The 27961-nt window shown below is 44.0% G+C and overlaps 1 protein-coding gene across 1 annotated transcript in view; it reads right to left on the bottom strand.

Annotated features, from left to right (window-relative positions):
- Nucleotides 1-145: 145 nt before the first annotated feature.
- Nucleotides 146-27961, bottom strand: part of HDAC4 (histone deacetylase 4) — a 178939-nt gene continuing 151123 nt past the window's right edge. The window contains exons 18-27 of the mRNA XM_026033717.1: nt 23042-23149; nt 22401-22456; nt 21764-21851; nt 20643-20762; nt 18315-18412; nt 11031-11149; nt 9288-9421; nt 3976-4060; nt 2134-2275; nt 146-1627 (exon numbers count right to left, since the gene is read on the bottom strand). Of these exons, the coding sequence (XP_025889502.1) occupies nt 1588-1627; nt 2134-2275; nt 3976-4060; nt 9288-9421; nt 11031-11149; nt 18315-18412; nt 20643-20762; nt 21764-21851; nt 22401-22456; nt 23042-23149 (990 nt within the window). The 3' untranslated portion in view covers nt 146-1587. The remainder of the gene's footprint in view (nt 1628-2133; nt 2276-3975; nt 4061-9287; nt 9422-11030; nt 11150-18314; nt 18413-20642; nt 20763-21763; nt 21852-22400; nt 22457-23041; nt 23150-27961) is intronic.

Raw genomic sequence — 27961 nt, 5'->3', positions numbered from 1 at the left:
AAAAACCTCATTTTGTTTTGTTGTTAGAAAAGGATCACAACTAAAAACCTTAACTTAAAATACAAATGTTTAGGGTAGTTGCCTGGTGGCTACGTGTTGGCGTTCTGAAAGCTTTCCAAAACTGTAGTTTGAAAGTACTCAAGTTTCAAACTGGATCCTTTTCCAAAAGCACCTTTACATTCCAATTCACAAATCTTTCCCTAGGGAGCTTTCAATGGCTACTATTATAGTATGCATTTATTATATATATTTTTCTATAAATGCATTATAAATATTTTATCAATAATTCATAAGAATCAGGTTTCTACGCTTGGAATACATTTGGAATATACATTATACACAATATATATATTTATACCTAACAATTTAAGCAATATCTCATGCTAGTTGCTTTTTATAAAAAGCATTCCAGTCTTAAACCTGCAGTTGTGTCTAATACATGCTTCAACAACCAAATCGAGAAGATCAATTGCTAGATAATGTAGAAGAGAAAAGGTTTGAAAATTTGCTTGAAAAAAATGGTTAAATTTCAAAGACCCAACAGTATTTGCCACTTTCTTGGCAACTACCTTAAGTTTTTTTTTTCACTTTTTTTTTGTTGTTTTTGTTTTTTTGAAACAGCAATGAAAGAAAACAAAAGAAATCCAAACTTGTAGACAGTTTTTGGAGACGCTCTATTCAGCTGATGCCTGCTTCCCACAATCATGCCAGCACAAGCCAAAAAAGTCTTCCTTCCTGATGGCAGTTCTTGGCTTTCCCAAACAGAGGAAAAATATTCACGAACTGCTGTGTTTCTTTTTCCTTTTTCTTTTTTTTTTTTGTGTGTTTTGTATTATTATTATTATTATTATTTTACTTAAGGCATTGTTCCTCAAACTTCAGAAAATCCAGCTGCACCAAATCCATCAATTAAAAAAAAAGGCACAAACTCATCTTCAGATGGCTTTGGAGATAGTAAAGCCGACTCCATCTGGGCTACCATTTCCTCTTGTGTTTCCCYCCCCCCTCGCTTTCCCTTTCCTTTAGATATAAGACTAACCTCTTTCCCTGTCCTTCCCCATTAAAAATACACCATCTCACATTGTTCTGGTTTCAACAAGAATGTCTTTGACTCACAGGCAGGCAAAAGCCATTTAAAAAATCCAAGAAAAACGAAACTACAAGATGGGTTGAGTGGTTCAAGCGGAGATTGCTGAATTGTGGGTAATCAACTTGTAAGCACCAGTTTTAAATTAAGGTTTGTTTGTTTTATTTTCGTATGTGTTGTTGAATCTTTGATTTCTACTCTTTTGGCAACTTGGCCAAAGACTTCATGGGCGCCGTTCCCCCTTCCAGCTCTAAGTGAGGATCAGAAGAAGTGCCCGGCGTGTCGGTCCTTTACTGCTCTTCACCAGCATTTCAGCAAGTATATACTGTAGACGCATATAGATATGGAGAGACTTTTCGGTTGCTTTGTTTTACACCTGGTTGTCCTTCTGTATTCTGGAAAAAACCATGACAGGACGCAGGAGTAACAAGAGAAAGCTTCTTGGCAGAGCTTCAAGACAAAGACGAACAAACAGGAGAACTCCAGCTCAAAGGTGAATGCTACAGAGGAGGTTCCTCTTCCATGGGTTCATCATCAGGTCTGGACAGGATTTCAACAGGCAGGCAAGACAGGATGAGGGAGAGAGAAAAGAGGGCTGAGTATGACCGAGTAGGACAATTTCTGATGCTCTGTGTACATCTTTTTGCACCTTCTGTTCCTATCACCTTCCCACCCAGGGCCATTTTGCTCTGTCATCTTGCCTGAAAATAAAACTTGCCCCYAAGGAGGGTTTTTGGCAGCGCTGTTTTCACTTGCACAAGATTCAATTTCTGTTTGCAGTGAAATCTGTTTCTTCTCGTGACCCTTGGCATGCTGCRCTAAGTGTACACAGGAGGTGCACAGCACTCTTGGTCTCCTTCCTTGCACAAGGTCTTCAAAGAACCCATGAAGGGTGGGAGATATAAGGAATGCACATGCAATTATTAAAAGAAGATYAACCCTGAAAATTGCTCCTTGTGGCTCCTCTTGGGTGGGTGCATTGTTCCCTGTTCCTACTACCCACTGTTTCTGGGCCTTGATGACAAAAAGGCAGCAAAGCARCTCACCTCTTCTCGGCTGGCTTCACGCCTACCGACAAGGATGCCATGGCTGTCACGGTCTCCGCTTCTTCGTTCTCACACTTCTGAGCCTCAACCAAGGAGTACCCCACCGTGGAGGCGTAACGCTGGAGTGAATGCCAATACTTGCCTGCAGCGGAGGAGAAAGGAGGCAGTTAGAGCACCTGCTCTGTAACAGGTCAAATCCCACACTCCTGCTTTCCCAGGCCTGGCAGAAGGCTGAGAACTGCTGGAGAAAGGCTCACCGTGCCTCTTCTAAGTCCTATGGAAAACGCAACCTTGCTCTGCATTCACTAYTCCTTCAACAACTTCCTCAAGGTCTCAAGTCCGTGGAAAAAAACTGTACATGGAAGCAGGTTCCTGATAACGTGTGTTAATGGAGCCCTGGTTGCASGGAGAGGACAGAAAAGCACCCAGGGCTGGGAATTTCTTCTAACCAAGATACTTCTTGGCAATAAAGGGTAAAATCCTTGCCCCATGATAGTATTAAAAATAGAGGGGATAGGTCTCCAAAGMGAGAAGCACACCAGAATCACTGAGATCCAACAGCTCTCCCCCGGGCTGAGAGATGTTGTGTACCAATGGAGAAGCATAATTTCAGTCCCAAAGGTATTGAAAGCACTGCTAAAGAATGAAATCTAGAAAATCTAAGATTTTCAGTCAAGGCTGACATGTTGTCTTATAATCAAAGATGTTATTCTMTTTCAGTTAGGAAAGAAAGGTTGAAACTGTAATGCTGACAGCATAGATACATCAAGAGCGATGGAGGTTATGGTTCCTAGCTGTACAGCATATGCCTACTTTGAAGAAGGCTCCCCTTGATAGGGTGTTCAGACCATAAAGGTAATTCCATTTTCACTTCAAAAGCTTCAGAAATTTTAGACCTAAGGAAAAATATGTGAGAGAGAAGGATGCAGCCCCTGTTTGGGCTGGACATCTGCATTAAGTTACAGCCGTCTAGTCCTGCTATGCTTTCATGGGCAAATCACCTACAGCTAAGGAAGTATAAGACACATTTATTTAGTTTGTCTTCAATTTACTGCTGATGGACACCCTTTTTTAGCAAAAGGAGTGTGGCTGGACAAGAAAGCGAAGGAGCCAGAGCACAATCAGAGGCTCTTGAGAAGAGGACAGTGATGACTGCAGAGTTAAGAGACTCCGCAGAGTTAAGAGACTTGCCTTTGATTTCTAGGCAGGAGCATGCAGAATTTGCTGGCACCCAGGAAGCCACACCAAAGCTTGAAAGAAGATCATGGTGTGATCCCCACATTCCCCRGAAACCTTCAACCATCAAGATTTTACATCTCCCCTCCCCAGGGAAACAAACCTACAATATTAGCAGCTATATGCAATACTCCGTTCATCTCTCACTCCTATCTGTTCTTAATTAARAAAGGCAACCAAACCCAACTAAATTTATGTTAACTTTAATAGCTTTTGAAGGACATCCACATGCTCATTACAGTTTTAGGAAACATTACTCTGCACTAGCTTTAATATTAATTCCTCCATCAAGATCAGGACACCTTGCTGTGTGACTGCAATCCTCTTGACTTGCTTCACCTCCATCCACACAGAAAACCCTCTGCGTTCCAACCTGCATTCAGGCTAAGCAGCTTTTCTCTAAAAAGCTTTTCTTTAAAATGACTGATCTCTGTGCATCACTTGATGCACTGCTGCATGCAAGACTACCCTGCACAAACCCAGTTCACCGCTCAGTGACCGCCTGCAAACTGGACAGGGGTAACACTGTGACCTGCTTGCACACACATGATGACCAAGAGGATGCAGAAGCCAAGCAGTCCGCTGCACRAATGTGGATATACTCACTGTGTATCTCGATGACTTTCTCCATGGAATGGACTGCGTTAGCATTTGCTCTCTGCTGGAAAACCTTCTCTGGAAGAGGGTCAAGCTGGAGAGAGAGAAGAATGCAACAGAAGTGTCATCACTAATTAGAAAAGAGGCATTAAGCATGATTTAACAAATGACTCTGCTGTGTTGCGCCTCCAGGCATCTGATTCCTTTTACCTGACTCCAGCTCAGTATCCAACACACCCAGGTTTCCTAAGTGTTCCTCTACAGCTCAGGGCAGGACCCTGAGTCCTCACTGCAGACCCCCTCACTCCAGTTTTCTCAGCCCTGACACTCCTCCACACACGTAGGACATCATAGGGGCAYGGATCACTTGTAGAACCACCACGGGTGTGAATTTACACAAGAAGCTATCAGTGATATCAGCAACAGGGGCATCAGGAAGCATCGCAGCCAGTCTTTAGCAGAATGCCTGCAGGAGGTACTGTGCACTATGTTGCAGCATTGACACACAGACATTTCATGATGGAAATTGAGTATTAAACTAAAATCATGTAAAAATAAAAAGAACTTAAAAATATAACTTATTATAACCTTTTTATTTTTTTAAATTAAAAGCTTTATATTTTTCTTCTCAGTTTGCAGCTGGGAGGCTACAACACCACGAGGTCACCTTAGTATCAGTATGGACAAATGCATTCACTGTGACCAACTGAGAACACACCTTCCCATGCATCACACTGAGCTTGTGAGGGGCTGCATCCCTGCTGAAGAGRCTCTGTAGCAACAGGGCTGAGCAGGACATGAGGGATGCAGCCAATAGCACAAGTACTGTCTTCCATAATAAGGCCCCAGGCAGTATTTTTGGTTTAAATTGTAATTATTTCTCTTTAAAAAAATAAACATAAGAAGGGAAAATGCCTTTTTCTATTGGGTTATTTCTCTCATCCTAAGACAACTGTTCTCTGAAAAGCTAAAATGTCCCCTTTGCCCTGTATGAAGTTATTTAAGTCTTGTACTTTTGCAGCTATAATGCCTGCTTTGATTCCCACTGGGAAAGAAACTTGGGCTCAAATAAAAACATCACACAGTTCTTATTAGYTGGAGAAGACCTTAAGATACATTCATCTCACTCCCGCCTGCCTTTGAAAAACAGAGCAAGGATTTTAATATTGCACAGTCGTGGCTCGGAGACACACGGAGATTGGAATAAGAGCTGCATCACACCAGGGGACCAGCACTGCTCCTTGGGAAGGGAGGTTAAATCTGCACTGCATCGCCCAAGGAAGGCGCTCGGTTTATTTGTTTTTAGCAAATGACATTCTGGAGAGCAAGGATTTCTTCGGGGACAGCAGAGACATCTGCTTGGTAGGTAATGGTGCCCAGCAGACCCGTTTTCCTTGGGTCATATACACAGCCAACTGCTTGGATTTAATTCACATGAGCACAAGGGGCCTCGCAACCAACTAAATCCTCAAGGGAAAACTTTCAACAGAGCTGATGCTCTCCAAGCCCATTCCTCTGAAAGTGTGACCTCTTTGCAAGGCTGGGCATCCAAAACCAGAAACACYTACAGCCTCTGGATGTGTCTGCTCAAGGCTCATATAGGGATCCTCCCCAACAATGGAAGCAGCAACAGTTTAATAGTTAATAAATCTACTGCAAAGCTTTGCAACTCCTGCTGAAAGCCAGTTCAGTTGCTCCAGCCAAGAGATTCGCTGACTTGAGCACATGGCAGCTATTAGGTAGGTAGTTCACAAGGATGAGAAACTGCTCCATTCCACGTTTAATAATTATGGGTTGCTTTTTTTTTTTTTTTTTTTWATTTTTTAACTGTGCTCTAAAAATAATTCTTGCAGAGACTGGTTTCTGTACGACATTAGGCGAAGGCCAACCCATTCCTGGATAARCCTTTAAATGAGGACTCTATTAATGCCTTGGGGTTTACAGAGACATAAAGCACACACAGCATCAGACAGCTTAGCTGTGTGTTATTTCACAGATGAATCGCTCCAACCGTGGGCTGCTCCTCCCAAAATAAAAGGCACAGACAACAGACTTACCCATTGCTCCACTAGGAAGCGAAGGAAATACCTCCAGGCCTGAGGCAAACATTTTAAGCAACTGTTTATTATCAACTTCTTTTTTGTGCAGGATGTCCAGAGTTTGATACTGGACACACCTTGGCTACTTCTGCATCAAAAATGTGCATGAGAGTATTTTCAGCAATTGCATGTGATGCTGCTCAGCTCCAAGGCCACATCTCCCAGGACGTGCCTCCTTTCTCCCACCACTCAGTTAGCAGCTCCTGCAACACGAGCACTGCAGCTCCTGCTCCAGGCAGCCTGCTGGCATAGCCACTTGAGTAATAACATAGCAGCAGTGTCCTACTGGGCTATATTATCTGCTCTAAACCATCATTAGGGGGCTCTTCTCTGCCTCATGCCTGCCTTTGATGKTTTTTTTGTGGCCAGTGTCATGTTAGCATTAAAAGAGTAAATATGCAATTAAAGAAATATACATATTTCCAAACGGCCTCTCACGCCGCTAGCTCGTTTGACATGGAAGCAATCTGCTGCAAAGYTACAGCTCTGTTTTAATTTCCTGGACGGTTGGGAACCACCCCGGCTCTCGCCTTTGGAACTGCGCGCACGAGGCTTTTCCAAAGCCAGGGTTTTGATCTCYGCTGGTGAACGCAGACACTTGGGGGACTGGCATCGTTCCCCTCATTTCCTACCTTCGCTATGTGCCTCGGTCAGGGCTCTTCCGCCAGCAGCTTTCCCCGTGGCTGCCGGCAGCTGGCTGCCCATGTGCGCGCACGCAAAACTGCCTCGCACGCTGTAGATCAAACTGCATCAAAGGGCCGCCAGGACAAAGCAACAGCAGCTCGCTCCAACTTCCTTGCGTTAAAAAGGTTTTATGAAAGACCTTGATAAAGCTAGTGCTTCCTGCTTTTTGATGTGCGGCTGAGGGAACGTTATCGTGGTATCTCTGCAGGCTTACGGGCCACTTAGGAAAAGTGAGAACAGGTCCATCTTGAAATACTTTGAAGATCCTTATARCTGTCCCAGTTCAGTGACAAAGGAAACTTTGAGAGAATGGCAAAAGCCCCTTATRATGTTCTTCCACCTTTAAAAATCAGCATTTGCTCTGCTAAATGAAAATACTCAGCCAGAGGACATCACCCAAGTTATCGTGAGTACTAACATCTCCCAAAGCCACACAGTTCCAAACACGTTCGTGGCTCAGAGCGAGTGCTTATTTATTGCATACAGATTCTCACACCACATTTTAGTCACCTGACTGGGCTGTTAGCAGCACATTAATGCAGAGGAATGGCATCTTTCACATGTTATTTCCTCAGCCTCTCCTCTGGTGTGAACTCTGCTGCTAGACAGGTGGCACTCAAGGTTTGCATGGACTGAAGAGATCACTTTACTGACAACACTGCCTTCTTCTTAAGAGAAGTAGGTGCTGAAATAAAAACTTTTATTGCTTGGAGGCTGATGCAGCCATTGATTCTCCAGTTTTCAGGAGTCCCACGGACTGAGCACAAGTTGGACCAGTTGTGCATGTTGAGAGCCTTWTCGGAACTGCTTGGCTACACACAAGGAACTAATACTCCCTGGACGCTTGGAAGATGGGATGCTGGATGACTGAAACAGATGCTTTTGAYGAATCCCAGCTGTTTTACGACCGACCTACTGGACTGATTAGCAAGGTTTTCTCAGACGTTGTTGTCCTCTGTGCAGTGTGAGGATATTGTAAGAAAGAGCACTTCTGCAAAAGGCTGGAAATAGCAGCAAATCTCCCTACAGATGCAATCTCTACTCCTGCTTCTTAGACTGGAGAAAAGTTGGTGGCAACACTCTGCTCAGGGCTCAGGAACATCCCTCAAAGTCAGCCCTCACTGGTGGCAGACCTAGACCYCGACCAAAACATAACTCAGCTTCTTTATGCAGCCTTGCACCTTTGGATGTTGACAGAAGGGATTCCCTCTTCTCCTGCATCGGGACTTATTCGCCAAAGGGCAGTGGTGAGACACTCTGGTCATGACCTGCAAGGCAGGTCACTCTCAGACAGGTCCTTGCTACGAAAGAGACCCTTGCCTTCTGAGGTCTGCTCTGTCACACATTGCAAGGTCATCTTGGCAGTCTCCTCGTGTCCTTTTGCTCATGTCATGTAGCTCTTTGGAGCCTACATCACCGCCCAACTTTGCTGTTGTGATTTGTATCATAAATCTTCAACAACTGTTTGGAAGAACTCCTCGGAGTTGCTGCTACATCAGGATACCGTCGGCTGACCACAACCAGGAATAGCAACTGTGACTCGAGCTTGACCAATGCGTGCTCTGTTTTACAGGATGCAGTTTTTCCTCATGGAAAATCAGCACAACTCACTTCTATTGTCTGCCAAGTCAATCTAAGATTCTGCCCTTGGACTGTAGAAAGACTCCAAATGGAGAACAGGTGTCCAAAAAGGAGTAATAAACCAGAAAAAGAAGGGAGGATGGACTCAAACGAACCTGTAACTCAAAAGCACCAGCCTACAAAATGCTTGCTGAGAACTTTTTAAATACCAATCACTTGGGAAGGAACATAACCCTCAGTCGCTCATTTGTTACCCAGTTGCAGCAGATGATAATAGTCAGGGCTGCATCAAAGATGATGGGAAAGAGGAATTTGAGTAATTCCTTCCTTTATCCCACTGACGTTAAGAACAGAGAGAAAAACTAAAGCATCTACGTCTGAAGAAAAACACTCAGACCTCCCCTAGACACCACAAACCAGATTTCCTTTGCACATTTCTCTGGCTTGCCCTTATCTTGTGATCGAACGCTACGGCCGTTCTCATCAACTTCAGTACCACAACTGGGCTTTTTCAATGCAGAAAAGTGCAGAAGTTACAGAACATCATGTAAAGAAACATGCACAAATGACAAAAATTGAAAAAAAAAGTCAAGCAAGCCACAGGATGGGGCAGGTACGCTGTACTGCTTGAGCTGCAACAGGGCTCAGGCAGTGCCTTCAGAAATGAGTTAARCTCCTCTGCTACTGCCCAAGGCTTGCACCAAGATCGCTATTAGGACAGTGAGTGAAACCAAATTGAGTTCTTACTTCAGTCCTTACAACGTGCAATGCAAAGGCTGTTAAAAAAAAATGAGTAAATGGCCCATTTTGGAGTTAGCCACCCTAATCCATGTCACCCTAGATGTAGTGCCACCCTAATCCACGCCACCCCAGGGGCGGCAAGAATCCAGGCGGACGCGGGATGACGGCCGGGATGAGGCCACCCGCGGCGCCCGCCCCGCGTGTCCCGCTCCGTACCTCATTTCCCAGCAGGGCCGAAACGCAGGCCTCGGAGGCGTCGCAGATGGCGGTCAGGTCGTGGCCTCCCTCGAGGGCCAGCACGAGGCGGCCTCCGGCCAGGCCCATGAGCTGCTTCGTCAGGTAGCCGAAGCCTGCAAGCGGGGACAGGAAACGTGGGAAGAGAGAGGCCAATGGTGGTCACCAGGCTCGGGCTCCTGGCGCGGGATCAAAGCGGCGCGGGGAGGAATTACATCATATTAAAGAAACCACAAGGGATCCGAAAGGATGGGGCACGTAATGGAAGCCAGGTTGGATGTTTTTTCATACATTTGCTTCAGGATCCCCGCTCTCTGCTCGCCCTTTGGACGGGCTCAAATAGTCCTCGCTGCATCCAGCGCCCCATCCGAGGCATCGGCATCCTCCCTATTGCCCCTCATTGCTTGGAATTAAATACAGCAGCAAATATCAGCCTTAGAGGGAGGGAAGGGGACGGCGGGAGGCTGCTTTTTGTCATTATTTCTGAGATGTGGGAAGCAAAGAAGTCATGCAGGAGGCATGGCAGGGGGAAGGGTGGAAATCCAGGGAGGGGAAGAGGTTAAGGGGAAATAAGTAAAATTGTTGCCGGTGCTTTTAGTTGTGATAGCAGCATTGCAGTGCCCCAGAGATATTTGACATCTAGTTCTTAACAGACGGTTCTTGCTGTACATAATACGCTGTAAAAATTCCTGGGGCACCCGGGGACTTTGATCATATGACACGCAATACATTTCTACCCTTTAAACAAAACAGAACCAAGCTGCAGGGATTTAAAAAACATGTCCTAAAAACCAACCCACCCCCTCAAAAAAGAAGAAAAAAAAGAAAAGAAATCCAAACTGAGAGACTGCAGTGCACTTGCAACCTTCTTCCAAATTCTCCTGCTTTTTGTTTTGCACAGAGTCCCCCAAGCGGCTTTGCAAATTGGTAAATTAGCAGCCAGATAAAAGATTTGTGACTGCACCTCGTAACACACCAGCCAACCTCTCCTTCCATGTGAGCAGCAAAGCACGGGAGATTCAACAGGCAGGTAAACCAGCCATTCTCATTAYAGGGTGTTTCTGCATGTCTTACATAGCATGTCCCTTGTAAATCTATCCCACTTCCATTCTTTCACAACGTTTATAGGTTCAGCTACCTCGTGAGGTTCTGAAGTCCACCGTGCTGAGTGTTTCCTGATGGAAACAAACTCTTCTGCTTTTGCAAGGAAAAGCTCAGAATTGCCCAGAACAGAACATTGCCACCTAAAGGCATCGTAACCAAGGTGGGTGGGCGAACTTGCAGCCCATCCTCTGTGCAGGGCAAAATGTCAAGGATCCAAAGCAAAAAACATGTTCTTGGGAGCMCGTAAAAGGTGGCAAACAAAACATAACAGCAGCAGATATCGGCTGGGGTTTTCCATTTACATCTGGCATTTCCTCTCTCTTCAATTTTTGCATTCAAACATGACTCTTTTGCCTTATTTAGGGGCTACCTTCCACAAACACCCAACTACAAAAGGCTTCTTCATAACTTACTTTCTCCAAAGGAGAAACACACAATGCTCCAAGACAAAGGCTTTAGTCAAGCCAAAGTGCAATGCTCAAGTGCGTGGAAATGCACAGAAAAATTCTAAAATTAAAGAGGTGATGACGGGTTCTAAAGAAATAAAAAAAGTGGAAAAACTCTACAGAAGTGCTTAGGACAGCAATGCAGGAACCTTGCTATTGTAAAGCCACAACTTACATTTTGCTGATAGGTTATATCCTCCAAGAGGTGTAGGATGGCCCTCCACCGCGTCAAAGCCAGACGACACCAGCACAACATCTGGGGCAAATTCATTGGCAATGGGCATCACGACCGTTCTGCAACAAAAAAATTAAAAACGGCAGATCCATTACTTAGGCTCTTGAATGAATAAAGGAAGATTTAAACCTGGAGCAAACCTAAACCTTTAAACCTTGAGCGAAMTCTTTTAAAATCTGGTGTTTTTCTGCTTCCACTGGTGCAAACCCATTTTCTCCTTCCTTAGATGATGAGATATCATGCTATTTTTTTGGTGAGGTCCGTTATTTCCATTATTCACAGCCTGATGTTTGGACAAGGGTAACAACCTGCCACACGTTGTGGTTTCTGTTTGAGGTGACATSTAACTTCACAGACATGGTCAGCCAGAGCAGAGAGACAGGAGGAGGAGAAAGGTTTAGACTGCAAAGCCACCTGCAAGACCGGTCTGATAAGGACTTCAAGGCCCGTAAAAGGACCTTATCATCCAGCTGCAGGTCTTTCTAAATATCTGGAAGGCACTTATTTTTTCCACGCTGTACTTAACCACAACTAATGGCTGAGGAGGTTGCAGTGAGCACGGGCACAGCCCAGTGCATGGCAGTGCAAAGCTTAGTCTCCATTTACTTGCTACTCAGTAAATACCTGCTTACACCAAAGGAACTTTAATATGCAAATAATCCACCCAAATATACCTTAAAGAAYGCTATTCCCTGTCCCTCTTGCTTCCCATGTCCTCTAAAAAACAGACTGAATTACTTAGCGCTGGCAAACTAATGCCTGTTAAAGTTGGCATTTCAATGAAATTAAGAGGTCAGTCCTTGTGATTTCTTGGCAAAAGGCATTTTCACATCCTTCTGTCTTTTCAAAAATCTGCACATGGTTGCAGAGCACCCCATTTCAAGAAGCCAGCTACACAAAAATGAGAAGTGCAGCAGCAAGCAAGCAACTGCTGCTTCATTTAGTGCAGAGTGGARCTGAAATTCCAGCAATGAAAAGTCTCAAAGAGGCAGAGTTTCTTAATAGACATGACACAGACACACAGAGTTCCTCCCGATTAAGCAAGGCTATAGCAAGCCCTKTGGGAGGGATACCTTCTTTTACATGCACTTTATGCCAGACATTCAGAGATTTGAGAACTGCTTGGAGTCCTTACAATGAGACAGGAACAACTGCAGACAACGGCAGAACAGCTAAGAGATATCTTAAGCTTAAAGTCACCAACTTCAGGCCCTTTATACAAAGCAGTATTTCCCAAATTAAGCAGTGGTTCTCTTAAAAATGCAGACTGTTTTTAGACGTATCTCTCTGCTGCTGCAAGATCAGGGAAATCTCAACCATGTCATCTCCTTTCTGCAAAAAGATATTCTCTTTTTCCCTATCCAAGGAGCAGCTATGGGGAAGGATAAGTTTCTAAAGCATGAACTGAAGCAGCATCTAACCCATCAAAGAGCCTCTATGGGTACAGCTGAACACCCTTCCTATGCTCTAGCCTAAGCAGATGTGGATGGCAAGGCACATCAGCTCGACACCAAAGAGTAATTTGGCCAACACTGGGCAGCCCAGGCAAAGCCTTACAACTTCATTTTCACTGGCAACAGGCCACAGCCATCTAACAGCTTCCTTCCTTCTTCCTGCTGACTACTTTGCGGGGCACACAGCCGTGTAAACAAGTGCAGAAGGCACAATCTTATTTTCTTCTTTAAAATCTATTTAGTAAAACCCACAGGCATTTTAAGTAGAAACCACCTCATTCACGGAGGACTTAAGCAGCAGTTTGGAAGCAAGTGCACGTGGCAAAGGGCTTTTTTTTTCTCCCCCCTGCACTTTGAAGTACTGCTGAGCTATTTAATTTCTAACCAGAGCAAAACTGCTAAAATCATCAGATTTTTTCCAGACGAGGTTATGGCACTGYGGGAGCTGCTTAGTACCCCAGCTGCCGGGTGGCATCACCCTAATCCACGTCGCAGAGCAAACCAAAATCAGCACCCTGGAGTTGCATGCACTGGYTGCCAGCACTGAACGACCAATGCAACCACTAATCAATCTAAGTATATATTTACATACATATATATATTTGCCAGAGAAGCTCATCTGGGTAATGCCTAAATGCTAATGCACCCACAGTATATGGTGGCTGTTTGTTAAAAAGAGATCAATCACACTTGGCAGTAGTTGGAAGAGGTTGGAGTGTCTTCTCAGTTATCTCCAGCACAGAAGGTGACTGTAGAGCTACTCCTGCACGTGGCCTCATGTCCAATTACCTGTAGTGCTCTTTAGCCAGCACAAGTTCTGGAAYGGTGATCCGATCCCCCTCCAAATATAAGAAACGTGAGGTGCAGGTTTCCTGGGTCTCCTGTCCAAGTGCCAAACACAGGATGGGCAGCCTCTCTTTCCCTACAAAATCCTGTACAGAGCCTTCTCCCACTTCACGTTTGAGTCTAGAGGACCCAAGAGTCAGATGAAATTCAGAGGAATCGCAGAAAATCATGTCATGTTTGACCCAATAAGCCAAGGATGCTTTCTAGTACACTGACTACTAGAAATTATTAACAAGTCAAAGGCAGACTCAAACTCTTTCTATCATTTGTGACTCATATCCAAGTCTTCTCCAAGTCTTCTCCAAGTCTTCTCCTTCCTGTGAGTTTCTCCAATCTGCCACATTAAAGTCAAATCCCCATGAGAAAACAGCAATTAAATTGCAACGGATACTAAAACTTTGCCCTGATCATCATACTATAAAAAAAAAAAAAAAAGAAAGCCCCACATTGAAATCACTGTTAAGAAGGTGACCACAATTCTTTGAAAGTGGATCCCTCAGCTCATGCTTAGGGGAATTACAAACTAACTGACCAAGGAAATAGAAGTTTTACAACACTGAATATTATTTCGAGCCATGTTGATTTATTAAAATACAATAGCTTGTTATACCTTGAAACTTCCTAAGTTTCTGGGATGGTTACTTTATTTCCTTAAAATAAATCACACTCAGTTTACTCAAAATACATCTAGACTGAACTGACACATTATTTAATACTGACATCTATAAACATTAGAAACTACAGACTATATTGTTCAATCATTTGGGGGAAAATAAACATATATATATATTTTTTTTTCCAGAAGAATTCATATCTTTTAGTCTACTACTAGCCAAATTGACAACTAAAATGATTAATAAATGCTAGGCCGATTAAAGTTAAACATCTTTTTTTTCCGCTGTTGAATGCTCAGTTGAAATATAAAAGATAGATTTTTTTTTGAGTTCTTTTCCTTTTTTTTTCCCACATGTTATAAAAACACTACCCACTGCTCCAAAGGCTAATCAGGCTCCTGAGGACTCTGCCCTCTGCTTCCCAAAAGAGTCACCTCCATGGTCATTTCCCAAGTCAAACCGGATTAGGAGTCTGGGCACAAAACGAGCATCGGAGAGCGTGAAATCCAAGCTTGAGAGATGACGACTCCAGGCGGAACATGGTCGGCTGCCCCCCGCCCTCTTCCCTAATTCTGAAACGTTTTATGGATGGACGGGACATAACAACCCTCCCCCCATTCCCAATTCAGCTTCCAAACTCGTTTTCCGCCCTCTGCAATCTGCCTGAGAAATCCAGGAGGAGCAGGAGGAGGAAGGCGCTTTCAAACGACAGTCCTGGCTTCCCTTCAATTTTAGAATTTTTAAATATTGTTGGATAGGGTAGGAGAAAAGTCGGATGAAAGCACACAACCCCTAGAATCACTAGGTATAATTACACRAAGTAAACTTGGAGGGAACACCACAGGCATAAGGCAATTTAATTTCACTTTGCTGTTGCTGTTCTCCTRCAATAGGAAACTTACTGCCCTGCTCACCATCTTCAGGCCAGGTTCACGTTTTGTGCTTCTGACCAACGTTTGAAACCATCACGAGGGTTCACAGAAGCAAACATCATTTCTTCTTGTGCAAGAAGCCAGGAAACAACAGGCTCTGGCCCAAAGCTAAGTTTTACAACCGCGTGCTTCTATRGCTACAGCACAACAGCAAGGGACACCAAGAACAGCCTCCGGATTTGGGGACCTTCTGAAGGATATGCCAGGCGTCGGAGTTGAGCTCGTCCTGTGCAAGATGCGACACCCACATTGCCCACGTGCTTCGGTGGTGACTGCAGCCGTGGCACAGGGGCTCAGCAGAAGGGTCTGATAAATTACAGCATCCTGCTGCCCAGGGCAGGAGCAGCTGTGGCTGCGAGAGCACGGAGGAACCATCATCCCAGCCACATTCCCAATCCACACTCTCACACCAGACACCTACTCCGGCCCGGGGTGACTCCACCTGCTCCCACCAAAGGTGACAACAGCAGCAGCATCCTCATTTCCAAGCMGACCCAAACTGCCTTTCTGCAGACCGGGGTTTTGATTCTTCAATGACTGTCAGTGGCAGAGCCCAAGGAACAGCAGTTCTGCTTAACCCTCTAAAACACCCCGTTTTTAACCCTTGGCCTCACTGCTGAAACAGTTCAGCTATCTGTAAATATTAAGAAGCTAAGATATGTCACCCAGTGCATCACTTCAGCATAAACATGGCCAGGCTGATAATCTTAGAAGAAATTCTCCATAGAAGATCTTGCTGTTCATTCCCTGGAAAGGGTRAAACGTCTCTGTTTGAAAAAAGGTTTTCAATACGGGGAAGATAAATTTCACTTGGACTCCTCTATTCACTCATCTGCAGACTAATTTATGAGGCCAATTATCCCAGTTGTTATTTCATTAGAGCGCAGGCTTTTATCAAATCCATATAGCAGCTCATTCTGAGAGAAAGCAAAAAAATGAAAAGCACGCTGCAGATTTTTCTTGCAGTGTCCTATGTATTTTCCATGGAAAGATGGTTTTCTTTCCTAAACACAGACAAGCATACTAAGAGTTAAGGCTAAAAAAAAAAAAAAAAAAGTATATCAGTATCTTTGCCTAGCTCAAAGGATTTCCACTGATTCCTCTGCAGACTTCAAAGCCTCACAGTTTGGCATTTGGACTGGTTTGAATTAAAGCTCCGTTCTCCACTGTGAGTTTCCAAGTTCATGGTGAAAATGCCTCCTGCTTCTGGAGTTCATTATGGCCAATTTTCTTATCTTTGCTTCATCTTAGGTTTGATCCCCGGCAAATGCAACGTGGCATTCGACGGGGTGGAATAACAAGGTGCTGCCTTGAAGGCATGCATTGTCTCATGGGGCTAGCACAAGAAAAGAGGGGAAAAAAAGAGGATATATGACCCCTTCCCTTCACTTTCTAACTCTCGGGGGACTATAAATTGCGAACTTCAAAGCGTTACTTTACATTAAAATCAATAAAAAGATTCAGGCAAAATGTTTCCCAGTGAATCTGGTTAAGATTTAAGAAGGTCGCTCGATAACGTATTATCATGAGCAAAATCTGGCGCGAGATTAAAAAATTGCCCAGTTTAACCTGCTGACTGGAGGTGTGCATGCTGGGGAGAGCACGGGAGCTGCTACCCGCGACRACGACTCACAGGCAACTTGCTTCTCACAACCCTGCCCAAGAAGGGCTGTGACCTTCCCCATAGGGGCTCCAAGTCCCTGGGCAAAGAGACACCAACTGCCCTATTCCGTAGCACAAGAAGAACTTGTTCTTACTGCACRGGCATGCTCTTCTCAACAGTCTTCCAGGAGCCTAGAAACTAAATTAACATTTAATGGCAGCTCTGTCACACCATTACGTGCTGCGGGCTCCTTTTAAGTGAAGAGATCAGTCTTGCTGACTGCTGGGATAAACAGACTTCCACTTTGACTAGAGCACTTGTTTTCTGGTAGCAGGGATAAAACATCGAGATGAATGGCAGTTATTTGATGATACGTTATTCTAAATTGTCTACACTGTTTGAAGGCCTTGGGATGTACGTGGAAAATGCAAAGCTCTTTTTGCTCAGTACAACATAACAGTAAAAAGTCGGCAATAAGTAAATGGGAGAAGATAACACTCCCATCCTTAACACATGCAATGTGACTCCATGAAATCAAAACTCCACCTGGGTACTTCCCAAATTGGTATCCACCAGAGACATGCTATATCTCGCCTGAAATCTGGGAGAATGATGCAAAGTTTGTGGAGGGCAGAAGACAACAAAAACAAGCAAAACCATCACTAACAAGCCCCTCTTGTGTATCAAGCAGATCGGTGAATTTTTTTTTTTTTCTCCTTGGATATAATAATAGAAAGGAGAGTGCAGTTTTTTACAGCCCACTATTGCATTGCTTGAAATTTCTCCTCTAACCCCCAAAGATTTGTATTTGTTTTAGTTTTACATTATGTTGCTTCCATAGTATCTTTTAATATCATCTTTTTTTCCATTGCTTGAAGGTCTTGGAGGGAAATGCACTCTCCAGGTTTCCAGTAAAGCCCAAAGCCGCCAGTCACCTATTTGAGCTATTCCCCTGCTGCTCAGCAGGGCATCAGATCCGTGTGCTACACCCAGGCACTTGCTGCTGGCCAAGAACTCTCTTTGCTGCAGAAAAAAATGCAGCGTTGTGGCGAGACGATGGCCTCAAGTATCTTCTTTCAGGCTCATTTCTGACAGTTTCAAACTTTTTTTTTTTCTCTCCTTTTTCTTTTTTTTTTTTTTTTTCTCTCCCTCTTTTAAAGCTGCCAAAGAAGAGCGGAAATCATGCTCACATGGAAAAAAAAAAGAGCAGTGTTTTAAATTTGATGAGTTTAAAACTTAAATATGGGTTAAATATGCCTGGGTGAGATGGAGAGGAGTCATGGGCAATGCAAACTCACTTACATGTCCAATATCCCTCTGTGCATCATTCAGGTTTTACGCCTTAGGCTGGCCACACTCTGAAACTTCGGCTCATAGCAACTTGTTGAGCTTTTCTGGGTCACCTTCCTACCATAGCTTAGGGTTTATACATTGAAATATTCACCACAAGACGGAAAGTTTCTTAGCCAATTGTAGAAAAGCTTATTCATATCAGTAGACTTTAAAGTTACACATAAACTCACTGTTCAGCAGTAATTGAAGTCAATCATTGATTCCTCTAAAGTCACAGGCCCTTTTCTTACAGCTAGAAATACTCTGCTTATCTAATCCAACTTTCAAAGTACGGTACTCTCAAAATAACTGTGGCTCTAAGAAAGTCTTCTTTCTTAAATTAGTGAGAAACTCAATATTAAGAAAGATTGCACAAGGGAAAAAAAAAAGAAAAGAAATTCAGATGCAGCAAAAAAGATGTCACGGGGCGCCTTCAACATTACCTGAAAGCAGTTAAGTATTCTGTATCTCCCATGGGTGGATCAAGGCCACCAGTAAAGGCCATGTTAACATTGAAGCCAACTCCTGCTCCTGTGCCAACCTGGAAAAGGCAAAGGGTACTTTTAATTTGCACCTAGGGAAACTGCTCATTCTGGCGACGCATCTTTCCTGGCTTTCTACTCATCCAGGTGAAGCTGCACTTTGATGTACCAACTTGGTGGAGTACTTTTTCCTCCTAGAGCACTGCCGTTCCCAAAGTGAGAGCAAAATTAAAGCCCCTCTCTTCTCCTATGTGCTCTGAACTCGATGGGAGCTTTGGACAGTCCACATTTGCTAGTTGTTGGGGAAAGCAAGCAACAAAAAAAAAAAAAACCCAAACCCACCATTAGTGTGTGGATCCTGTCCTTCCTCTGCACAAGAGTGTTTCACGTGCTACCTCCTTGAATTAATCTCTTTCCTGCTTTATTAAATTTTAGTATTAATAAGGGCATTTTATATGTATTCTACTTCCTGTTGGGGGAAACAAATCCCAGGGTTTTCATCAGGGTGAGCACCCCCTCTGCTGGGGAAAAACAAATTACTCACAGAAATCAGATTTTTGCTGGCGAAGAGGGCAYGTGTGCGGTGAAGGTGCCCCCATCCCCACCTGCACACACTGGGCATTGAGAGCAAACCATGCCCATTCTTTCTTGGATTCAGGCAGGAACAGCACACACCCTCTAAAAACTACTACAAATGCTAAACAGGATAAAACAATCTACAATTCCCTGCAACATGAGATATTTTTTAGCCCATTAGCAGCTTCAAGGGTGGGCAGAAATGGGTCTCAGAGAGGTCTAAGAGCTCATGTCTTCTGTATACTCCAAAGCAGAGATCAAGCAAACTGCAAAGTGCTGCCGTTCACCACCCCCACAGTAGTGCAGAAACAGGGTAATGAAGGAGTATCCCATTACATTTAGGTTTCTGTAGAAAGCTAAATGGAAACGTCAATATTTGCTGAGTGGGAAACACTGGAAATTCCAGGGATTTACAGTTTTAATCTGGAGCATCTCAGAGCAAATAAAATTCAGCATTTCACCTCCTTCCTCTGATCAACCACACGTGARGGACAATAACAGAGTATCTATTTGAAAGGAACCACTTCTAACTCAAATTTAAGTCAAAATATGCTGAAATGAAAATTCCATCTATCAAGCAAGATTTCATGGATTTTATATAATTCCTGGGCTGATCATTTCTATAGTATATACTCGCAACATCCTGCATTTTAATTCCTCAGGCCACTAGCTTGACACAACTCATTCCCCTGCTCCCATGAAGGAGGAACAATAAATATCATGAAAGCAGCCTGAAGGAGAAGTGCTGAGCTCATGGCAAATGTTTTCTGCCACTACAGCACATAAAGTAGTACTTTTTAATGAGGCTGGCTCACACCATGGATGGAAACGAGCTACTTTAGGCGCCTGAGTAAGCACCTATTGCAAATCTCTCTATTATCTCTACTTAGGGCAAATTGGAGGGGTGGCTTAAGACGGTGCTCACTTCCCATGCTGATTGTGTTTTCTTTGCAAAGTGTATTTTCAGAAGACAGCACTAAGCTCACTCTGGAAGAACAAGGTCTTGGCTAGAGCCTAGAAAGAAAGGACGAGACTAAAGTAGAAGCGGCTGCATGAAGGGCCAAGAAGAAAAAAATGCTTCCACTGTAACGTGCACAGCCTTTCCTTTCTGCAGCAGGCTCCGAGGAAACTACCCGTAATTGTTGGGATTTGTCCCACGGCATGAATGACTCTAGCTAAATATCCACTATCCAGACTGCTAAATGTGAACGCAGCGCTCGCCGTGAGCGGCACCTGGCCATATTGCTCTTATCCCCGCAAGGGAGGAGGTGCTGAGCTCCAAGGCGGTGCCAGGAAACCCAAGGGCTACGGTGCAGAGCTGGGGGCACAGCCACGGACAACCTGTTCCCCCCGCTCTCATCTCCCAAAACGCTTAATTCCTGCTGTGGGGAAGGCCTGAGAAGCACATCAAGTCCTGTCCTGCAGAGAAGGAGACGCCGTCTGGGACTGCTGGCAAAGGAGTCCCTTGGAACAGGTYGTCCCATCAGGGAGAGTCTAACTGCGTGAATTCATTTTTGGATCRTTTGCCAAGGGATTTTCCTCTCCTGCTGGCTTGCGTTGGCTGTTGTAAGACTTGGACAGGAAGAGGGACACCCAAAACCGGGTCAATGGGCCCAAGGTTTTTTAGACCACTTCCATCGCAACCATCAGTGGTTCCTACCAGACAGGGCAACATATTGCGAAGGTAGATGCTACTTGGATCCATGTTCTTACCTCATCGGGAGCACCACTGCCTGGGAAGAAGTTCCCATCATCATAGCGATGTAGTGAAATATAAAGAACATTAGGGTCATTGTAGAAAGCTTGCTGAGTACCATTTCCGTGGTGCACATCCTTCAGGGACAGAGATGGTATCATATGAGGAAGGTTAGTACGTTAGTAACAACGCAGAGTTAAGCCATCAGTTTGGGATGGGGAAGGGTTTGCTTTGTTGTGTTGTGTTTCTGGGCTGCTCTGGTCTCACTGAAGATGTTATTGCAAAGGAGAATAATCTACATTGCACAGCTGGCTTCATCTTATACTTTCCATTTAACAAAACAGAATAAATAGGAGTAAACACAATCTTAAGCATGTACCAAAACTGAAGWCAAAATTAATGTTCTTGTTGAGAACTGGATTCCTACACAACCTTGCAGGACAAGAGGAAGGAAGGACTATATCAGTTACCCCAGTTTTTGTGTTTTTAAACAGTCTGTAGGGTGAATACTGAAGCCAGGGCCAGCAAATTTCTTAGGATGGGTCCATCTGGGTCAAAGAGCACAAGCTCACAGTGCCACATCGGCACTTACTGCACAAACAAATCATGGACAAGGGGTATTCAAAATGCCTCTTMCTTCCAACATGAGAAACAGTCAGGGGAGGCTACACTGGCCGGGCATTGGGACCACTCAGAGAGATGGCCAAGCCATGTCAGATCCCTTGGCCYTTCTCATCACCAGTTATGACTCTTGAAAGTAGAGCTGGGATTGGTAACAGAGATTAAGCCCCATAAGCACGAGGGGAAAAAAGCAGCACAACTGGCAATATTATCCATCCCTGCAACTGTGCTGTAGTCCTGTTATGGAAGGCCTTGTTCAGGACTGCACAAAACTGGGGGCAGAAGTAAGAGTGAAATTAAAATCCTCATTTTGTTCTGAAAGCTATGTGCTCCCTAAGAAATCTTTTATTAAAAAAAAAAAAATAAAGTCAAAGGCTTTTTGGCCTGCAGACAATATGCTTTTTCATCGATTTACAAGGCGTGGGCTGCCTTTGCAAGAAAATTCAAAAAAAAAACACCCACCAGAAGAACAACTTCCATCCACTTTCTTCATGGGTAAGAAGCAACGTTTACTCACCCAGTCCACTATAAGAATTTTGCTAACATTCAATCTTTGCTGGAGCAACTTGGCTGCAATCGCCACAGAGTTAAAGTAGCAGAAACCCCTGGAGGTGACGAGAGGGAGGAGAAAGGGAGAGAGAAAAAATAAAAGAGGTGTTAATTACAGGTTTGCCTTGGTCCCAACACATCTATCATCTGAGACATAACACAGTAGGAAGAAATTCCCACTGCTTTCACTCCCCTTTCCTCCCTAAAAGATGCATATGTGCTCAATTAGGAAAGCAAAATAGCCACATGGAGCAGGTGCCTTGAGATCTCTCTGGAAACAGGGAACATTTCATGCTTTCCAAAGCCCTCTGCAACGCTGCTCCACACAAACTGCCCAAAGCACACTTACCAACTTGCTATACTAAAACCCTATAATGTGCCTGACTCCAGCTTTCCATCCTCCAGAAGGATCCATCCTCCAGAAGGATCTTTCCTTCTGCTAGAGGATTACTAGGAACTTTAAATCTAATACTCAACTGCATAGCAATCAGCACGAAATAGCAACAACACTACATGCAATAATAGACTGTTCATAATTTATAGCTGCAGATCACAYTATAGACAGACGCTGAAGCAAGTTAACCCAAGTACTTATGCATACTTACATGGGTGTGCTTTCTTCTGCATGGTGACCAGGGGGTCGAACAACAGCAAATCCATTCTACACACAAAAAGAGGAGGAGGAAGAAATGAGACAGAAAGGAACATTCACCTCACAGAGATGCAAGTAGATTTGCAGACAGAATTGCTAATTCTTTTTTTAGGGGGATTTTTTTTCCCCTGGTTATTTATTTATTTTTTCTTCTCACAAGACCACAGCAGACAGACCAGAAGACAGACCATGCTGTCTTCTTTAAGGAAGGGAAAAAATACCTACATGAATTTTATGGAAACTAGTTACTATAGTATTTCCTTCCATTCAGGAAAAAAAGCTTTCTGAATGAGATCACTTAACCAGCAAATTAGCTGGCCCAGCTGAAGCCAACAGCAAGACCCTCAGATATCCCTGGAATAATGATTTCACTTGCTGCTCTGGTTTCTTTCTTCTTTTTAATCAGCACGTAAGAACACGCACCAGGAGGCTGCTGTTCACTTGCCGATACCCTCAAAGCTTTTTATGACTAGAGCCAGATGGTGCCATTAAAATACAGCTAACTGGACCTCCTGCACAACCCAGCCAGGAACCACGTTCTGCAGATTCCTGCGCGGAGCCGGTATCAAAGCTAAGTGTTATCATCACACCAACCTTCAGTTCTCCGGTGGCTACTTTGAAAACAAGCTCAATGACACAGCCCACGGCCAGGCGAGCAGCACCAGATGAGTGAACTTCGTTCCAAATTGTGTCGCTGTCCACCTAATTGAGGCACAAAGAAACCACTTTTAGGTGCATCAAGGCTAACCACAGGAAYGGAGGCTCTCGTTTTTGCAGGGAAGTAATTCCAATATGTAAAATGCACATGTTCACACAACTGATCTCTCATGTGAACGTGCATCAGCACAGCCGTGCCAACAGGTAGTTGCAATTGGTGCAATAGCGACTCTAATGTCACTATTAGTGACTCTCATGTCACTATTCAGGACCTGTCCATGAAATGGACACTAAAACGGCACTAACGAGACAATTTTCAATAGCTCTGCGGTGCTGAATGCTCAAAGCCATTAACAAAGGCACAATTTCAGCATCTCAAGCACTGCAAATTTTCAGGTGTCTCCTACCAATATTCTTCTGAGAGGACAGTATTYCCCTGCAAATGCTGGAGTGAATGGATCCAGGGTGAAATAAAGACTTTAAAAAAAATTAAAAAAATAAAACATTGTTATTAATAAGGAGGATACAATGAAGAATGATGTTTAACACTGGACATTTTAAAAATGCCTGCCCAACGTACTCCTGACAGATTTATGTTGACAGTGACTTCCCTAGAGAATCGTAAGATAAATTCTGTCTCATTAAAGCTAACAACAGACCTTCAACATCTAGGTGCTAACTACAGACATTTACTTTAATGCCAAATATTTGACAGGCCTAGGATCAATCCCCCTTAGAAAATGTGCCACTAGACAAAAGGAAAGAAAGGAAAGGCATTCCTGAGACAGTCTTTGCTTCGTTATTATATGAGATCATGTTCTAATTTAAACAAAAAGTGAGAAGTGTTGGCTTTTACCACATTAATCTCAACAACTGTACAAAAGCAAGATTAGTTTGCAGACACATGATGAAATGCCTGCTCAATTTTAACTACAATTCTGTTGCAGGGTGCAAAAGAAGGCAGGGGGACAGRGGGATTCCGAGGGGACTGTTTAGAGGCTGACTTGTGCTGGGAAAGAGCTGCCTTGGGTCTCCTTGAAGGAAAGCACCCCCATCTGTGCCCATGCTGGCATGAAAGGGGAGCTCCTTTGCTTCTCCTTAGTCACGGTCTTTGCAAAAATCCAGCCTACTCGGACTGCCCCACGTGAGGAGAGCCTGGCTGACCAAGAACCACCAACGGGGAAGTGCAGGATTTGCCCAGTGTGAAGGATCAGCAGCTGGTTTTCCACGGAGTTCTCCACACTGAGCATATTTATGGAAATCATGGGAAAGCGGCCACGCAAGGAACAGATTGTCTCGCCTGGCATCCCGTTTCCTTGCTGAGCTCAAGGGAGATGCAAGCAACTCAAGAGGAGATGGATCCACCTTCTTCATGGATGTACAAAGGCCAGCGGAGACAACTCCAGGCCTGTTATCTGTGACAAGTTCTGCCAACATCTGTCATGAGGATGGTTTTGAAGTCACAGGATCCAGAGTCATTTTTGGTCTTGAAAGAAATGCTTCAGGCCACTGGCAGCCAAGAGATTCCCTCTCTCTCTCTTTGTCCTACCATAGCAAGCACCGGGCCCTWGCAGGGGATGCAAGGATGCATTTATTTACCATAAACCATTAGAGAAACAGAAATGCAAAAAGAGAGAGAGAGAAATTCAYATGTCATAAGTATAAGCACATCTTTATCCAGTGTAGGTAGGTCCAAAGGGATCCCCTAAGGCATCCTTAGACTTTTGTTTCTGCTAGCTTTTCCCACAAGGCATGCAAAAATCACCAAGCATCTTAGCCAAACACTGTTAAGCTGAGGCCCTTTGATGCCTGAAAAAGCCAGGCTCACATTGGCAGCATTTCAAGAAGAACAGGGAGGGCAAGACAGAGTGGTTTTGAAGAGTTATTTTTTCTGCAGAAAGAAATTAAGTTCCTAGAAAAAATATTCCACCTGTAGTTTGAGGGCCAATTCCAAAGACTGCCATGCCCTCTGCATTCAGCTGCCCAACAAGAGGAGGATTTGGTCAATAGACGTCTGTTCCCATCCACAAGTTCTCCACGGCTCCACCCTGGCCACAAACATCTCCAAGATAAGGATTTAACACCCAGCCACCTTCCCCAGAACGGATGTCTGGAGACCACTGGGCCCAGGTCCAAGGCAGCACTTCATCATCTGCTTCTCTGTAAGTGTTTGAACAGTCCCACTGAAGTCATCACTGCTTTGCAGCACAGGGGCGTAGGCTTTGCCATGCTGGAAAATGTTACTAATGTGGCCCCRAGCTGGACTGCTCTCTGACTCCAACGCTGCTGCTGTTTGGTGCACGGGCTGCTGTTGACCCCTCCATCATTCTTGAATTCTGAGCTTCGTTATAGAAGAGACATTATTTGGCTCTCCCTGCCGTGATTTCTTTGATGTAGCTGCCATCACGGGAGTTGTTGCTGGGACAGCACATCAGCCTTCCCATCTGGAAGGACTTTGCGGAGAGAGAGGCAGYAKATTTCTTGCCTTTTGTTGATCTGACAGCGTATATTTCTCTTTTTGCTCTCTTGAAGTGGACGATACAACTGTGCCTGAGTCATTCAGTCTTCTGTATCCGCTGSGTTGGGAGCAGTTTTCCTGGTCAGCACACTTGTCTTCTTGAGAACGATTCTGGTGACTTGTTATTTCCAATAAAGGAGCTGCTGTTTCAGYTACACGAGCTCTCAGGAGAGCTGAGGAGCTCCAGAAGCAGGGAGATGGAATCCAAAGCTTGTGACCTGCTGTACGGYCCTACCCTCCGTAGCACAGATGATGACTGCAAAATGATGAGGGAACGCAGGAAAGGAGGGGCCAGCAGGTTGACATGGGCTCTTTTCTACAAAGAATGCCTAGGATGTTTTAGGGTGAGGCTTGAGAGAGCTTTTCTTTCCATATAAATTTGAAGTCTTTCTCAATATACATGATGAGGTTCCTATACAGTACCGCATACTGTGCTATATAATGCAGAACTATTTCAAACTGGAGTGATGAGAATCTTATAAAAGGTTGCATTATCCTCATCTTTTCTTTAGCTGAAAAGCTGTGCACTTAAAAAAAAAAGGACTGGTAGCAACCTGTTCCGCAGCAGCTCCAGACTCTTATCAAGCCAAGGAGAACACAGGAATTCTGCTTTCCTCTCTTCATCGGCTTAAGAGTTAGCAGCACAAGCCACCCCTGCAGCCTGGGTCTAGCTCTACCAAAGTGTCTCTCCTGGTGCTCTAAAACACTGATTAATTAACCACAGTTTGCTCTCCTAAGACTTTCCAATTAGTTTCTTCTTATTTGCACTCAATGGCAGTCCATTTTGCTGTTTCTACTCCATGTTGTGCACTGCTCACCTGCACAGGTGAGCGCACACATATATACATTCACCTTTACAYATTCTACTCCAGATATTACAACGGGAGGAATAAAAACCCAACTTATTCTGCAAAAGAAAAACATTGCTACCAAGATCTGCTGAATGTGACACATGAAAGAAAACAGAAAAAGTCTGAAAATATTCAGTATCATAATATCTGGTCTTTGAACTGCTTGGAGTATTAAGATGCAAGTGTGCTTGGACTCTTTTGCAGATTCTCACAGCTCAAAGTCTCTTCTCTAAAATCTACTTCTAATTATCCTGTATTATGTAATGCCCTGGTGCATGTAAGATATTAAGAGCATGTATTATAGAGAAGGTAGTGTCTCTAAGCAAAAATATTGCAGAGTGCACTTGCAGATGTTGCTAGAGTAAAGATCAGCAGGAATAAATTACTGTTGTTTAAATCAGAGCTCACATCTGCTGATATAAGTGCTTCTGTGCTTTTTTTTTTTCGTTCCCACTAAGATCAGAATGTTTGCAGATGGGAAAAGGTTTGCTAGGGCTGGTTACTACCATGTAAAGGGTCCTCTTATAAAACAAATGAATAAGGGGAAACTCGCAAGCTTCCGAGCCCTGCAGAGCCAATTTACCCTTATCCCCTTGATTTTGTGATACCGTGATCTGGTTTTTAAAGAGCAAGGTTGAAAGGTTTCATGCAACAAACTGATTTGCATTTAACTCTTTCCYGTTTCTTTTACTTCCTCTTTTACCTTCTTTGTCATGTTCTCTAGTGAGAACTCGTGAAAATTCAGGTATTTCTCCAAACATGTAAACCAGAATGGGAACATTAGTGATATGCTGCCCCATTTCCATCGAGAGCAACAAAGCCRAACAAGGTGTCTGATTGGGACCACAAGAGCCAGTGAATAAACCACAAACTAATGGGCCAGGGAGGAGGAGAAGCAACGCTCTGTAACGTCACCGGGGACGGCCAGGTGAAAGATGTGATGTGAGAAAGTTACAGAGAAGAAAAAAGGAGAAAAATTGTAGCTGTAGCCACATTTATTTGGACAGGAGAAAAGTCATTCCCACCTCCTAGGAATAACTACAGACTTCCAAGCAGACAGACTTATCCTCAGGATCCTGCTCATCATTTTCTTCTGCCTCTTCTGCTCAGAGCTGCCAAGGACAATCTGTTTCACAAACCCAGCATGCTGAAGTCTGCAGCCTCCCCTGAATTTCTTCACTAAAAATCTACCACTGCATAGCAAACTTTGTGGACATCTCTTGCAATTCCAAAAACAGTAGAAAATAGGCTTGAAAGATGACTGCATATTCCAAAGGAGATGGTCCACACTTAACTCATCCACACGAAACACGAGTACAAAACACTCCCTGCTCAGTCTGCTGTAGCCAACCATTCTCTCCTATATACTCGTTCTCCCTATAAATACACAGTTGTTGTGCATATAATCCTAAGAAATGCACCCCAAACCTAATGACAAAATAAGAACAAAACAAGACAAGACCAAAAAACCCACCTTCTGACTATCAT

This window comes from Nothoprocta perdicaria, unplaced genomic scaffold (assembly GCF_003342845.1).
Source record: "Nothoprocta perdicaria isolate Ctin4 unplaced genomic scaffold, notPer1 scaffold_132, whole genome shotgun sequence".
Classification (NCBI taxonomy): Eukaryota; Metazoa; Chordata; class Aves; order Tinamiformes; family Tinamidae; genus Nothoprocta; species Nothoprocta perdicaria.
The sequence above is the reverse complement of the archived record's forward strand: the minus strand, read 5'-3'. Positions and strand labels throughout refer to the sequence as shown.